This window comes from Erigeron canadensis, chromosome 7, assembly GCF_010389155.1.
Source record: "Erigeron canadensis isolate Cc75 chromosome 7, C_canadensis_v1, whole genome shotgun sequence".
NCBI lineage: Eukaryota > Viridiplantae > Streptophyta > Magnoliopsida > Asterales > Asteraceae > Erigeron > Erigeron canadensis.
This window is the reverse complement of record NC_057767.1, coordinates 23,353,261-23,367,740: the sequence shown is the minus strand read 5'-3', so window position 1 is coordinate 23,367,740 and position 14,480 is coordinate 23,353,261. Positions and strand designations below refer to the sequence as shown.

Below are 14,480 nucleotides of genomic sequence, written 5' to 3'. Positions count from 1 at the left end.
ATTCTCAGTCAACTTTTTAGTTTATTTATATTTCCAATGAGATACTTAAATAATTTTTATATCAAATATTAACATTAAACATATCAGATTAATTATGCTCAAAAATTGCATTTAATGCATCAAATAAGGTAAATTTTTTATTTAAATATTAAGTTTAATTTATTATTAAAAAAATAAAAATAATAATAATAATAATAATAATAATAATAATAATTATTATTATTATTATTATTATTATTATTATTATTATTATTATTTGAATTTCTTGTCTTACTTTTTAAAATAATTGTTGTAGATATTCACGTCACTTATAGATTTGATAAATTAGGTACAACAACGCCTCACTCTCTTTGTTATGTCATTGTTACTAAAGATCTAAAGCAAGTGCAAGCGGTTTTATATATAAAGTTGCACTTAGATGTGATCTTGATAGTAAATACAAAGCTAAAGGAGCAACACGCATAACTTTTCTCTCAAAAAAATGTGTATAAACAACATTAAGATTTATATGATCAACTTTGTCAACATGAAAGAATTTTTGTCGATATAATTGATTAGATATTTTAATGTCATTATATTTGCAATTGTTTTTAAAATATTTCTCTTTTATTTTTGTTATTTTTGGACTTTTTATAAAAAAAAACATAAGTTTTTTTTATCAATAATATCACTAACACAACTATATATACATTATTTAAAAAATTAATTAAGATTAAATATATTTTTTGAGATAAAATAAAATTAAAAGAATATATAAATTATGTAATGATTAAGAATGAGAAAAAAAATAATAAATGTTATAATTGAAAGTTAATGATTATGATGAATAAAGAGATATTTAATGAGGTACTTAATTAAAATAATGATTGTATAGGTATATAATTAGTATATTGGTCTATATTTAGACACTCTCTATTCAAAAGAGAGTGTACGAACATTGGTAAAATAGTAAAATAGTAATTGTACATGTGTGCACATGTGTACGAACATATATGTGCAAGAAGAATTATATGTGCAGGTATGTAGTTTTTTATTCACAATATCACCTATGCTCATTGGTAAAATAGTAAGTTTGTTACTTCGTCTCTTCAATTCATCATCATCGTATAAAACCGGTGCTTTCTTGATATTTGTACCACCTTGCATTCATCGTCTACATAATAATTAAATACATATCAAAAGTTATAATATATTTTTAAAATAAAAGGCACCATCTCAAACGAATTGCAACAATCAAAAACCATCAATCCACACTGGATACATTACCCTATATTTTTACCGAAACCAGAAGACTTAATTAATTTCAATACCAATAGGCAAATAATTTCAATCCCTATATACTCACGATGGCCTAATAACAGCCACAAATTTAAAAACCGCTAGACCGACTAATTAGGTTGAGCCACAATTCAAGAAAATGATATTTGAAAGCTAGGATAAATTAATTAAATGCATTCCATGTGATGGGAAGAACAATCGACTGTTTATAGGTTTTGAAAGGATTTAATATTTGAATACTTTTGATCACAATCTTTACAGGGGAGGAAGATTTCATTTTGCGAATAGGGCTGCTCAATGAATATTAAAGATTAGTTTTAGGGTTTATTTTTGGTGCATGGCTATTTGCAAAAGAAGATAAAAAAAATGATATAAAAACTAAAATCGTAGCCTCGCCATTTTTTTTCCCTTTCAAGCGATGAGACTAAATTGCCCTTTCTTCGTTTAAAATAATTATTTGCATCACTAATTAATTACAAAACTGCCATTTATGATTATAGCCATTGATTATAATATTTAATGGCCAAGATTAATCTTAAAAGGTTCTTGCCTTTTTTAAAGTTCTTAAAATAACTTTTCGCTATAGCTATAATAATAATGTGAAACTCACCTTACGTTTTGTTTATATATGCATTTGTTGTATCCTTTTTCTTATTTACTTTTTTTATGTTAAACATTCAAATCATATTTTATTTAACTGTATTTATTTTTATTTCAAGTATATTTGTCAATGCAACTTTTAATCTTTTGATATGGAATGTTAATATGAGCTAGATATATTCTTCATACTTTTTATGTGCACATCGTATGAATATTGATGACAACTTTTTTCTTTTTATAACTATTTGAAATCACAACACTTGAGTTTAACTTAATTAATTAATGAAAACATTATAAATAGTTTAATCATATATATCAATTTATTAATCTAACTAAAATTTTTTTCAATGTTACATAATTACATTAACATTTGAACGACCAAATCTTACGATTTGTAATCAATCCGTATATCAAATGAGTATTAAGACTAGTATATATATGGTTGGTTATTTATTTATATTCGTTAAATGTATTCAAGATAAGTGCTACGGAGTATATAATTATTGGTAACAAAAACTAAACGTAACAAACCGTTGAGTAGCACGATGTCAACTATCTAGTTGGTTATCAAGTTTCATTAAATCAATGATACAAACACTGCAATTAATTTCATTTTTGTTAAAGAACAAATTTTATAAAAGACCCAATTAAACCTAGGTTAATGAGCTAGTTTAACTTTAAACAAAAATTCCTTATATCACGTCTCAAAAGAGTAAAAGTGTTTGATCATGATTAAGATAGTGAATACCACTAGGGAAAAAAAGAAGGGAAAAAGAAGATAAGATCGATGACTCTTATCATGTGTGTCAATCAAGTCAAGTCGTGCCAATACTATATTATCCACACACTAATATATGCAGAAAACATGAACGGTTAATCACCTTGAGTTATTATTATTCCCACATGTACATGTGATTTCATTTCCTCAAAATCTCATAAACAACTGCAATCCGCCGCGTCTAAACCACTATGGCCTCCTTTTTTCTTCCTCTTTTTATCATCACCATCACATTCCAAATCAATAACAGTAATGGGTATCTTCTTCTTAAAGTCAACAAAGATGCACAAACTCACCAATACACCACCCAACTACTCATCGGAAGTCCCCAACTTCCGGCCAAACTTGTGGTTCATCTTTCCGGTGAGTCAATCTGGGTCAAATGCCCCAAAACATCCTCATCTCGTAACGTAATTCATCACGGGTCAATCCCTTGCTTAATCTCAAAACCCGAAAAATCTGATAAGCTGTCTCTCTTTGGTCCCACCACAATATGTGAAATTCGTCAAACCAACCCCATCACCTATGAATCTGGTTTTGGAGAGGTGGTTCAAGATATGGTTTCTGTTGATGGATTTGGTTCTGTTGGGAAATTTATGTTTTCGTGTTCCTCGGATGCTTTAGTAAATGGTTTGGAGGTCGGTTCACAAGGAATATTGGGTTTTGGAAGATCCAAAATCGCATTCCAGAATCAGATTGTTGACAATTTTGATATTTCAAGAAGTTTTGTGGTTTGTTTGTCATCAAGTAATGGATTTATACAAGTGGGAGCTAGCAATAATAGAATCACTAAATCCTTATCTTACACCCCATTGATAAAGACAGCCGGTTTTGATGGAGGATATTTTGTGAATGTAAATTCAGTTAATATTAACGGTAGAAAAATGGTTTTAGGACAAGTCATAGGAGGTGTGGAAATAAGCTCTGTTGTTCCGTACACGATGATGAAAAGTACGATTTTTGAGGTTTTTACACGAGGGTATCTTAGGGCAGCTGAATTGATGAATATGACTAGGGTGGCACCCGTGGCGCCATTTGGGTATTGTTTTGAATCGCAGGAAATGGTGCCGGATATTGAATTGGTGTTGCAGAGTGTGTTTGTGAAATGGAAGATACAAAGGCGAAATTCGATGGTGCAAGTGAGTGATTCGGTCATGTGTTTGGGGATTTTGGATGGTGGTTTGGGGATGAATGGTTTAGTGGTTTTAGGAGGGTATCAATTAGAGAATCGTATCTTGGAGTTCAATTTAGGGACTAGTATGATGGGGTTTAGTTCTTTGTTGATGGAAGGGAATGACTGTTCTAACATTAGAGAAACGGTTTTGACTAGGAAGGAATCGTTGTTGTAACGTATGCCTATAACTATTTACTGTTAAGTTGTAATTACCTTCGACCTTAGTAGGGTTCTTGTTTCCATCATTAGGCACATGAAGTTGTCTATGCCAATGTTAATCAATATGTCTCTTACATATATGAATTATGACCCATGTTAACTACACTTTGCATTCTGTCTTGTTTATTCTTTTTTTAAAAACCTATGATATAATTATGTTTTGCTCTATATATCCTTTTTATTGATTCATCTTTACCACATACTATGACGTGTTTTCGGTGTTCTTTAGCCATGATATGCTAATCATCTTTTATATTCATCCCTTCTACGCATCTTAAAAATGAAGCACAAATACCATATGTATACGACGGATGTACGATAATCTGATATTATGCTTTTATGTTGCTTCTTGTTGTGAAAATACGCCTCACAAGTTAGAAATAAAACAAATCGAACGTTGACAACGAACGTAGGTTTAACACAACCAATATCCTATCACATAACGTATTTTCGTGTTGACTTTGAGGGCAAACATATAATCAACAATTTTCACAATTTCCACATCCATATCACAGAATGCATTTTCATGTTGACTATGAGGACAAATATATAATCCAAACTAACCATTTTCACAATTAGTAACATGTAGTAGAAGTTAAAGAAGGTTTGGTATAAGAATAACAATCTACTCTTCTTACACCATGTGAGAAACAACAAATTAAATAACTTTGTTGGGATTCACAACATTTTGTATCATATATATACGAAATGTGAAGAAAAATGTATTGACTATGATGAAAATCTTACTCTATTTGCTATATTGTAATTCATTACTATAACAAAAAGTTCTTTTAGTGTTCTTCTGATGAATATACTGCCCATAATGTTGGCAAACGGGTCATTTGCTTATAATCTCGTTACCTATGGGTCCTGCATTGACTTGTAACTGTAACCTGGAAGCTACAAGTATGCCCTAAATGAAAGTAGCAAAAATAAATCCAGGATATAATTGAAGCACCAATTTTGGACTAGAAATTGTGGTTTGAACAAACAGCAAGAAATTGAAGACTACTAGCATATGTTTACAAGGCGAAATGAAGCGTTTACTTAATCAGTGATTGACTCGTGTTTGACTTTTTGGGGTCAGCAATATCAGCCCATTTACTTGTGAACAGGCCAACTTGAGCTGTTTATATCAAACAGGTCAAATAGTTATTTGTACTATACAAACATGTAAAGTGTTTCAGTCAAAGATTTTGATATTACTGTTTATGTTATACTGTGATAATGACAATTAACCTTTAATCATCTGTAAAATAATGAAATGTGGAAAAAGTGCATTCTGAAGGTCCACGGTCCACCCAACCCATTTCGACCCATACTAACAATGAGACATTGATACCTTTAGTTTTTTGTTTAGTTCTTATAAAATGCCAAAAGAATGATAAGTTGCAATGACAAATACCCTGTACTAGAATTTGAAATATAAATGATTGCCTCTTTTTTTTTCCTTTCAAAATCAGTCAAATTTGCAAGAAGGCTGGTCTATTATTGTAAAAACTCACATACATAAGTCGGAAAGAGCTTATTAACACAAAATCAAGATTTCCATATCTAATTCAGAAGTTTAACCATACCTACAAAACATAGACTTGTATAGTACTAGTAATAATTACCAAAAGCACCTTCAGCCATGAAATCCACAATGCAAGGCTCCAAAACAAGATATGGATATTGTTTTCAAGAGTTGAATGTGACAGAAAGATGTTAATACATACCTTAAAAAATCGGCAGCAAAAAGAGAAACTCGTGTATATACACTTTGGCATGCAAGTTTGCATATGCCGTCCTATTTGATGCCAGAAGATGCGGCAGAGGCAAGTGAAGCTTCTACAATCAAAGCTACAGGTTGTCGAGCCTGAAGGCAAGCCCCTATGTCAAATGGGCGCAACTCAGACCCATCGAATAGAAGATTGACACCGGGAAGGATTGATTCTCTACTGTCCATATCATCTGATTTACTACTGCTTGAGTCTGAGACCTCTTCAAACATGCCCATGACAGTTTCATAGACAGGAGAAAGTGCATAGGATCTGCAGTATGCATGCAACGCTATTAGATATTAAAAACTTTGACCCATTTACATGTGAATGGGGTAATTTAATTATGTTTAATCTCTAACGGGTTAAACCGGTAAATAAATAGTCAAAGAGCTAAAATGAAGATCGAAGTCGCCCAAAGTGATTCCTAGAACGTAAAACATCCTAATATATCTTTTTTAAATCAAATGGATTATTGATTATAAAAACATTACGAAAGCCATACAGTCGATATACTCCATATAAGATAGTATCAACCACATCCACATGCAAACCAATAGCAGAGCAATAAAAGCACACCTTAAAATGTTTCCATCAAAGCTTAGGACTTCTGTACCACAACGTTGCCTATTAGCAAGCTTTAGTCTCTGATGATCACTCACCCCAGATATAGGAGAAGATGGGTCCGTTAAAGGATTCCATCTTTGACTGGCATAAGTCATAAGAAGTTTATTTGTTTCTTTTGGTTGATCACCTTTCGGTTGATCTTTTTGGTAAAGCATCCTTGCAGTTGAACCAGTTGCTTGGTAGTCTGAACAAACCCTTTGTAACCTTTTCCGCAATTCTTGCATTGCCTCGTGATGCTCAGTAAACAGGTTTGTCTGGAGTAGTTGTGAGGAAACCACTCTTTTACATATATTATTGCATAAACTTGGGCTAAAAAGCGGAATCCCAAATTCCACACTTAGTGGAACCCATTCATATTTATCACCATCATCGGGTGCAAAACTGTTGGGGTCACTTTCTTTATACAGCTTTAACATCCGAATATAACCAACTGTCCATAACTCTATCCTATCTGCCAAAATACTTAGCAAGGAATTCAATTTGGAGCTTTCATTCATATCAAGTCCTAGTTCATTCCCTATATCAGCAAATGAACCATCATAGTTCTTTAATGGCAAAGGGACATCCAAGGTACTGATTTTCCCAGAGTCATCAAAGTCGTCCTGGCTTAAGGGTTGCACTAATATGGCCGTGTGTTTGAGAAGTGAATTCAAACAATGTAATAGTATATTCCCTTTGACTAAACGACCATCAAACTTGTCAACTGAAGATTCATCCCACGACCACACGAGGGCTCTCTCACAACCAGACAATGGTGCAGGAAGTAATCTTAAACATTGACCTTTCATAAGGACAACTGATAGTGGTCCACTACGCACAGCTGAATACAATACTAACTTCATCCATGGTGTCATAGAGGAATAAGAGGGTGGGCCAAAATGAACCGGACCCTTAGGCCCAGGAAGTACGTAAGAATGAGGAAGTGGTAACATTGACACTACAACTTCATAGTCTCGACGAAATAGCCTATCTAATGTTGCTGCTGCAAGAGTCGCCAAACTTTCACAACGCAGGATATCCACATTATATTTCCTTTTTTTTTTATTCGTTACTTTTTCAACATCAGAATTCTCAACAGATACCGAATGAATATCAAAAGCTTCTTCAGTCACATGAACAGCAGGATCAGAATCATCAGGTACCCCAGATTCACTAGTAGCCGCATCTGAAAATTCTTCTTTGTGTGACTCATCTTCTGGGATAAAGGGGGTTTCTTCATTGGTTGAAGAATCTAAAGAAGGCTTATCCCCTTTGTGAGAAGAAATTCCTCCAGATGTTAAACACTCTAAAACGGATCGGAGGCTAAATGCATGGTTGGCGAACTCCTGAAGCACTCCCTCAAATTTTGCTCCTTCTAAAGAGCTAAGATCATTGCAGAGATCTTTAATGCTAGCATGACCCAGTTTCCCAGCTTCATATAATGTTACTGCATGAGACTTTAAACCTGCAAAAAATGTTTATACTCGGCAAATGACTTACAGCAGTACGGTAACTTGATATTCAAGTGATAGGTATACTGAATTAATTATGAAATAAATAAGTATTAAGAGTATCGATAAAGAGCTAGCAAACATTCATGGTCATAACTAGTAAACTCTAATCTATCTAGAGGTGGAAAAATGGTTGATTAGTCAGGTCCAGCAGGTTCCATAACATCCAACCCATTCCCCTTTTGGCTACAATTATATGACAAAGATCAACCTGAATCGACCCATTTATTTAAGATTTTGGGCCAAAACTGCTACCTCTTACCAAAGACCATCGTAAGAAAGATCAAATTACGATAAAAGGAAGAAGAAAACCTTACCTGGTGAAACAGATCCCATCATGAGATATGACGTTATGTTGGCATCAACAACAAATGCAACACGCGCAAAACCAGAATTATCCGCCCCATCTTGCTGAAAAACACTGCCATCAACAGACATGTTTAAAGAGCCAACACTGGCACGAGAACCTTCCTCTTCTTCACCGACTGAATTTTTACAAGAGGTAGGAGAAGTAGGTTCTTGTAGAATAGATCCAGGGTCAATTAGTTTTACTGCCCATCCTATCCGACAAGCAAAAGATGCAGCAGCCTGCAGTTGAGAAAGTTGGACCTGTAACGTTGTGGCCAATTCAGCAACAGTTGAATTTTCACTTGAAACCACAAAAACAGCATAAAGCAACCTGTATATTGAAGTTCACAACATGAGGATCTTCACTTGTTGCTTGCAGAAATTAGTTTAAAACTGAGAAAGTAAAAAAATAAAAGAAAAGAAAAGAAGTGGTCTGCTTACTCCTCAATGGGATCTTCGTAGGACTGTTCTCTGTTTGAAACAAACCCTTCTAACCTACATACTGTAATAATTAACATGTCAATATTCCAGCTTCAGTAATAGAGCAAAAAGGTAATAAGTACAACAGACTAAGAATGAAAGACTGCATGATTGATAGAACATAACAGTTTAAAAGTGTGAGTCGGTGAGAGATTTAGCACAAATGCGCTTAAAGATAGAATAATTTGAGAATGAAATTTCATTATCTCCTAATAAGCATAACATTTTGGGATATCAAAATGTCATGATGCTAAAAGTTAAGTGTAACCTTTGAATCGATCCTCGGCATAAACACAGACATCAAGGTAGATTAGTCCCCGGCGATAAAGACCCTTGATGACAACAGGATCAAAAAGCATGAATGCATTTCCTTCCTCCTTGCATATTTTGTCAATTGTTGAACTTTCGTCTTCTGAAAGTTTCTGCATTCAGATTCCATATGATAAGAAAGAACTATTACAATCACATAGCAATACTAACACTCTTATACCTTAAATTCCTCCAACGTAAAGTTGACAAGACAAACGCCCCACCAAGGTTCAATTGCGATGTCCACTGGTTGCATAGGCAATAATTCTTTAGCTATGGACTTGTTCAGCTTCCACATTATTTTCTAAATAGCTCGAAAAACATTATGAATAATTAAACAAGAATAAAAAATACTTCCAACTATGTTTAGATAATCGTACATATCTGTACTCCTTTATACCAAGACTATATATGGGCTCATGCTTCCTATGAATCATATTATCTGTCATATTTTTCCAAGTAGGTATAATACCATCTTTCAAAGATCTAACTATCCTGGAGTGTGCTAAAGGAAGATATCATTCCTTCATATCTTATTAGAAGAATACCATTCTTAGGACTAGTACATGAAAGTAATATTGTGATGCACGCAGACGTTCTTGTAGTAAAGCACGTCTAGGACAAAGAGGCATGGCATAAAGGAAGACACCCACAAATAGAAAACAGAGGTGAGGTTCCATATAGTTCCTCTCACGATGATGGTCAGGAATTGCTAGGTTTTAATTGTTGTTACTCTGAAATAGAGACGATGCAGGACAGACGTTGAAGTAAACCGAGGAACTGCAGGTTCTAAAAACCTTTAGGTACTCTCATATTGTTAAATCAAGATAGGCTAAGGAATATAAGAGGAACATCTAGAAGACACCTACTGGTTCCAACAAGAAAGCACCATTTTCTTATATATATTTTGCTTATATCAATATCACACTTTGAAGAGCCCTGACCATCTAACTGATACACACAAAAACACACCTATAGATAATCACATGTACTGAAAATCTTATAGCTTTGTACCTTAGATCTACACTTGTTCATGATGTCAATAAATTCGTTTCTGCCTATCCCTGTAAGTCGCAAGGCATCTGCGGCACTAAAATTTGGGATGCGGTCGTAAGACTGTTCTGCATTCAAGATGAACATCAGTCTCCCTGGGAATATAATGCTTCATATGAATGTATTAGAAGTTCTTGTATGCAACAAACCAAAGGGAACGCAAATTGTGTTCATTTCAAAGTCTTTAAGTACTTATAGATTAAGTGTCACAAATATTTAGCTTTTGGACTACTGTGTACTCATTTTTGGGGAAACAACATTTTTGTCAGAGTTTTCTTCATAAAGTAGCATAATAAGGTAGTTCATGATTTATATTAGCAAAAAACTAATGCCACTAACGTAGAGAGTAGTAGTTTCACTTTTCAAGTACAAAAAAAGCATAAGTCTATAACTTAAAGTGACCAATTACTACCATTTTTCATGACTTCAAATATCATATCACAATAGTATCTGAATGGAGAAACTCTCATTACACGGCAGACATACTCGGCAAGATGATAAGGAAACAACTGCAAGAAAAGAAAACATAGTTAATCTCGTGCTCCGGTCAGGGAACGTAAGAAAAACATAAGTAAGCATCTGTCAGCTATAAGGTTATGGGTTTAAGACTATAGACAGTGTGAATGAGTGTGTCTCCAGCCATTATGATGTTAAATAGCAGACAGGGGCTCTCTAGTGTGCATATTTAATCGTTATTATTCTAACTTCTAAGAAGGCACATCTGTGCACATCAAAGCACTAATTAAAGTCTAGGATTAATGATAGCAGCTACATAACCACAAAGAGGAAAGAAGAATATCAGGAAAACCGGCGTAGAAAAACCAAGAAGCTCGCTTTATAATGAAAAGAATCGGATTTATTATTATAAGTTAAAACAGAAAAAAAAAAAAAAAAAAAAAAAAAAAAAACCTATAATATTCCTCACAGTAACTATAAAAAGAGAATTAAATGTCTACTAAAATAAAAAAATTATAACAGATAAAGATGACCCCTCTTTTTTGTGACTTTGGTAAATAGTACTTCTGACTTGCTTGATAGGTATCAAATACTTACCGCCAAATTCTTTCGAAGATAACGCATCATATCATCGTAATATTCACTTTCTCTGCATACTTTACGCACAAAAGATGTGCGCCATAGGAGCCTTCTCTTTATACAATGGGCAATTATCCTGCACGAGAATACATACGTAAGGAATAGAGATAATATGTATAGATTCTAAACACCTAAGAATACGATTCAATTCAGACTCTTATAATTTTCCGTATTGCATCATTTTTAGATACTTTTATTATTACATACGATAGATGGGGTATCATGAAAAGTACTTTCTATGTAATACAAACTGGGATAAAGACATTAATCATATCCTATGTTAGGCAGAGGATGATTTCTTCTAGGGTTTGACATTTTGTGTAAAGAAGTGGACTTTGCTGCGTAAATCCCAACAGTTTGGTATAGCAGCATACAAGACGTGACTTTATTGTTCATAAATCAAACTAGGCAATCCCAAAGTTGGAATGCCTTAAACCAAATGACAATATCTAAACTTCGCTTCCAAATGTACCATGAATTGAATAGCCCTCTTTCGCGTCCAAGAAAAGAATATACATTTTCATAGATATGTTTCGAGATTTCATATAATTTAATGACATTGGTTAAAAATATAAGTAATAGCATTTGTTTATAGGTATTGATTGCTATAAGTTGAATCAGAACTTCCATTATTGCTCATTAGTAATCACTAGAAACTAATAATTGGGGATTCTAGACAATACTACGAAACATTTCAGTAAACTATGTAATCGGGTGAACACAAAATCCATTTGTGCAATACATAGAACCTTCGACATTGGAGGTGGAGGAAAGGGCAAAAGTTTACGAATGTGAAAGGTTTTTCCATTGGGAGATTCCCTTAGTCAGTGCAACTTGAAAGTCAACTTCACTAATCATCAACCTTATTTCTGACTATATCATGTAACTCATAGATATCCCACTTTATTGGGGATTGTTATCATTGTTGTTGTTAGTGAAGATATAACCTCATTACTCTAACTTTTCACAACCTATTCCATTAATCTAATCAATAATCAATATACTAAGCCAAGAAAAACAAGTATCACTACAAATTTAAAGCAAAAAAGGTTGATTGCACAAAATTGTAACAAACTTTTACCAAATCATTAATGTAGTATTGAACTATTCATTTTAACTAGTGTATCAACATTTTATTGGGTTACCTATGTATGTAAAGGACCTTCTCTAGAAAGTAAAATGGACATATTACGGATTGCAATGGCTGGTATGCTATCTCATCATTTCAATATACTATATATATTGCTGTTTAGACAATTACTTAATGGCATATTAAAATTTCTTTACATGAGAAAAATATAGTTTAATTGTTACATAGGATACAATGTCAATTTTGTAAAAGTTATAAGATTAAGTAGAATAACTAAACTCACCTTCTATGCCATTCATCTTTAGAATTCAAACTCGCTTGAAGACGTTTAGGGAGACTCTCCCACGAACATTCTTCTTTAATAGCTCTCAAGATTAGTTGTTCCTCAATCGTCGATTGTACCTGCTGCATACTAACGTACGACCACGACCACTAAATCCTACAACCATATATATAACAATGCATTAGCTATGAAGTTATGATAAATTCTACCATAAATCATTTGATGAAAGAAATGCATTATGAATATTAACCTGGAATTTGGATGGATCAATGCATATATATAGGGTTTTATGACGATATTATATATATTGGAGATTGATCTTTGGAATTAATGAATATATCAAATGTATCTATGGGTGTTTGTGTTTTGTAGGGGGTTAATGTCATATGATCATTTCATTTCTGGTCGTTAAATTATGACGCAAGCAATTCAATGTCGGAGATGACCCACCTTAATTTTTCCAATTTTGAAACTTGTTTCTACGTGGGGAGCATTACCAAATATAAAATAAGAATAATGATAGAGTTTTTTTTTTTTTTTTCATTTTTTCTTTAGAGTTAACAAATAAATGAATAATTCATGTTGCCCGACCCACATAAGTTGTGGGGGGGTCAAAATTTACAAACAACGCTTCACATCAAAATTCAAATTTGACCAAATCTTTCAAACAAATTGACTCCTTAGTTCTATTTTTATACCAAAGATAAATCATGACTAAAACTTTGTATAATTGCTCATATGTTTACCTTCACATTCGAGATTCTTTTGTTTCCAAATGCACCAAGATGTAACAATTATGGTCCCTTTTACACCTTCATTGTTTTCCTTTCCACTTCCACATTATCATGTATTTCAACAAGTCCATTGAGAAAAAGTGAAAAGGAGTAACCTTGCACCAAACCCAAATGTATTGCCAGATTATTTATTTATTTTATTTTAAACAAATGTGTTGTCAGATTACTGCACAATAGATGTTGTGTTGTTTCCTTCCATTCCTAGCACAAACAGAAGTACAGAACACATTCTCCCCATAAATACAATTCCATGCATTGAGAGCCGATAATGTTGGAATACGATCCAAGACTCCTTTCTAGACAAAAATATCACACTTTCTCGACACTTATTTTAACCATAAATAGAGATAACCGAGCTACGGGTCCACTGAATCCATAGAGTATAATATTATTCGAGATGTATTACTTTTTAGTCTTACCGATCAAATAAATATTGGACTCACTTTGTAATTTGGTAAAAGTTCTAGCAATCAAAGTTATAAAGACTCACTATATATCTATATATTTATTTATATTATAAAGTAAATAAGGTTTTTAACTTGGGATTATTACCTAAGAGTGTAACTAACTATACCCAAATGTATATGTTATGCAACTAACTCGAAAAACGTTTATGTAATGTATCGAACTACTTATTTTGGTCTATAGTATGTATGTTACCGTTAACCATCGAAAAGTAACCGGTTGTGCTTGTGGAGATCAGCAGATTCCGACGACACCAACAGATTTCGGCAAGAACATAAAACTTCGGCGTGGTGGTGGTGGTGAAAAGGCTAAATATATAATTAAGTAAATACAAAATCACAATATGATTGTTGCTAACAAAGTAACCACACTAATCAATTTGTACACAAACCAATCTTTGATAATCATTGTTTCCAGATTATCAACCATCATTCATCATCAACATCAACATTAACAACAAACAACAATTTGAAAAGGATATGAAGGATCAGATTTGTTGTTTGAGTTTGTTACTTTTTAGATTTGGTGTGCATAATATACGGTACTTCTTGGTATCATTGTTCAACAAAGCAAAGGCAAGGAGTAGTAATCCACCGGCTTAGGATTTTTGTTTGGATGTGAAAGTGGTAACCGGTAA

General features: G+C 33.2%; 2 protein-coding genes across 3 annotated transcripts; one reads left to right on the top strand and one right to left on the bottom strand.

Moving 5' to 3' along the window:
• The first annotated feature begins 2,847 nt into the window (after positions 1 to 2,847).
• LOC122609116 (probable aspartic proteinase GIP2) lies at positions 2,848 to 4,005 on the top strand. The gene has a single exon (XM_043782177.1). The coding sequence runs from the start codon at positions 2,848 to 2,850 to the stop codon at positions 4,003 to 4,005; it is 1,158 nt and encodes a 385-aa protein (XP_043638112.1).
• Positions 4,006 to 5,805: 1,800 nt separating this feature from the next.
• LOC122608539 (protein FAM91A1-like) lies at positions 5,806 to 12,726 on the bottom strand. 2 transcript variants are annotated; one of them, XM_043781642.1, is made up of 11 exons: positions 12,585 to 12,726; positions 11,170 to 11,287; positions 10,529 to 10,625; positions 10,078 to 10,184; positions 9,245 to 9,367; positions 9,023 to 9,176; positions 8,716 to 8,776; positions 8,244 to 8,605; positions 7,555 to 7,880; positions 6,389 to 7,506; positions 5,806 to 6,082 (listed from the first exon to the last, which is right to left on the bottom strand). In XM_043781642.1, exons 1-11 carry the CDS (start codon positions 12,710 to 12,712, stop codon positions 5,839 to 5,841), a joined length of 2,838 nt encoding a protein of 945 aa, XP_043637577.1. In that variant the 5' UTR covers positions 12,713 to 12,726; the 3' UTR covers positions 5,806 to 5,838. The 2 variants fall into 2 exon arrangements, with proteins under 2 accessions (XP_043637577.1, XP_043637575.1); XM_043781640.1 differs by having other exon boundaries at positions 6,389 to 7,880.
• Positions 12,727 to 14,480: the final 1,754 nt, after the last annotated feature.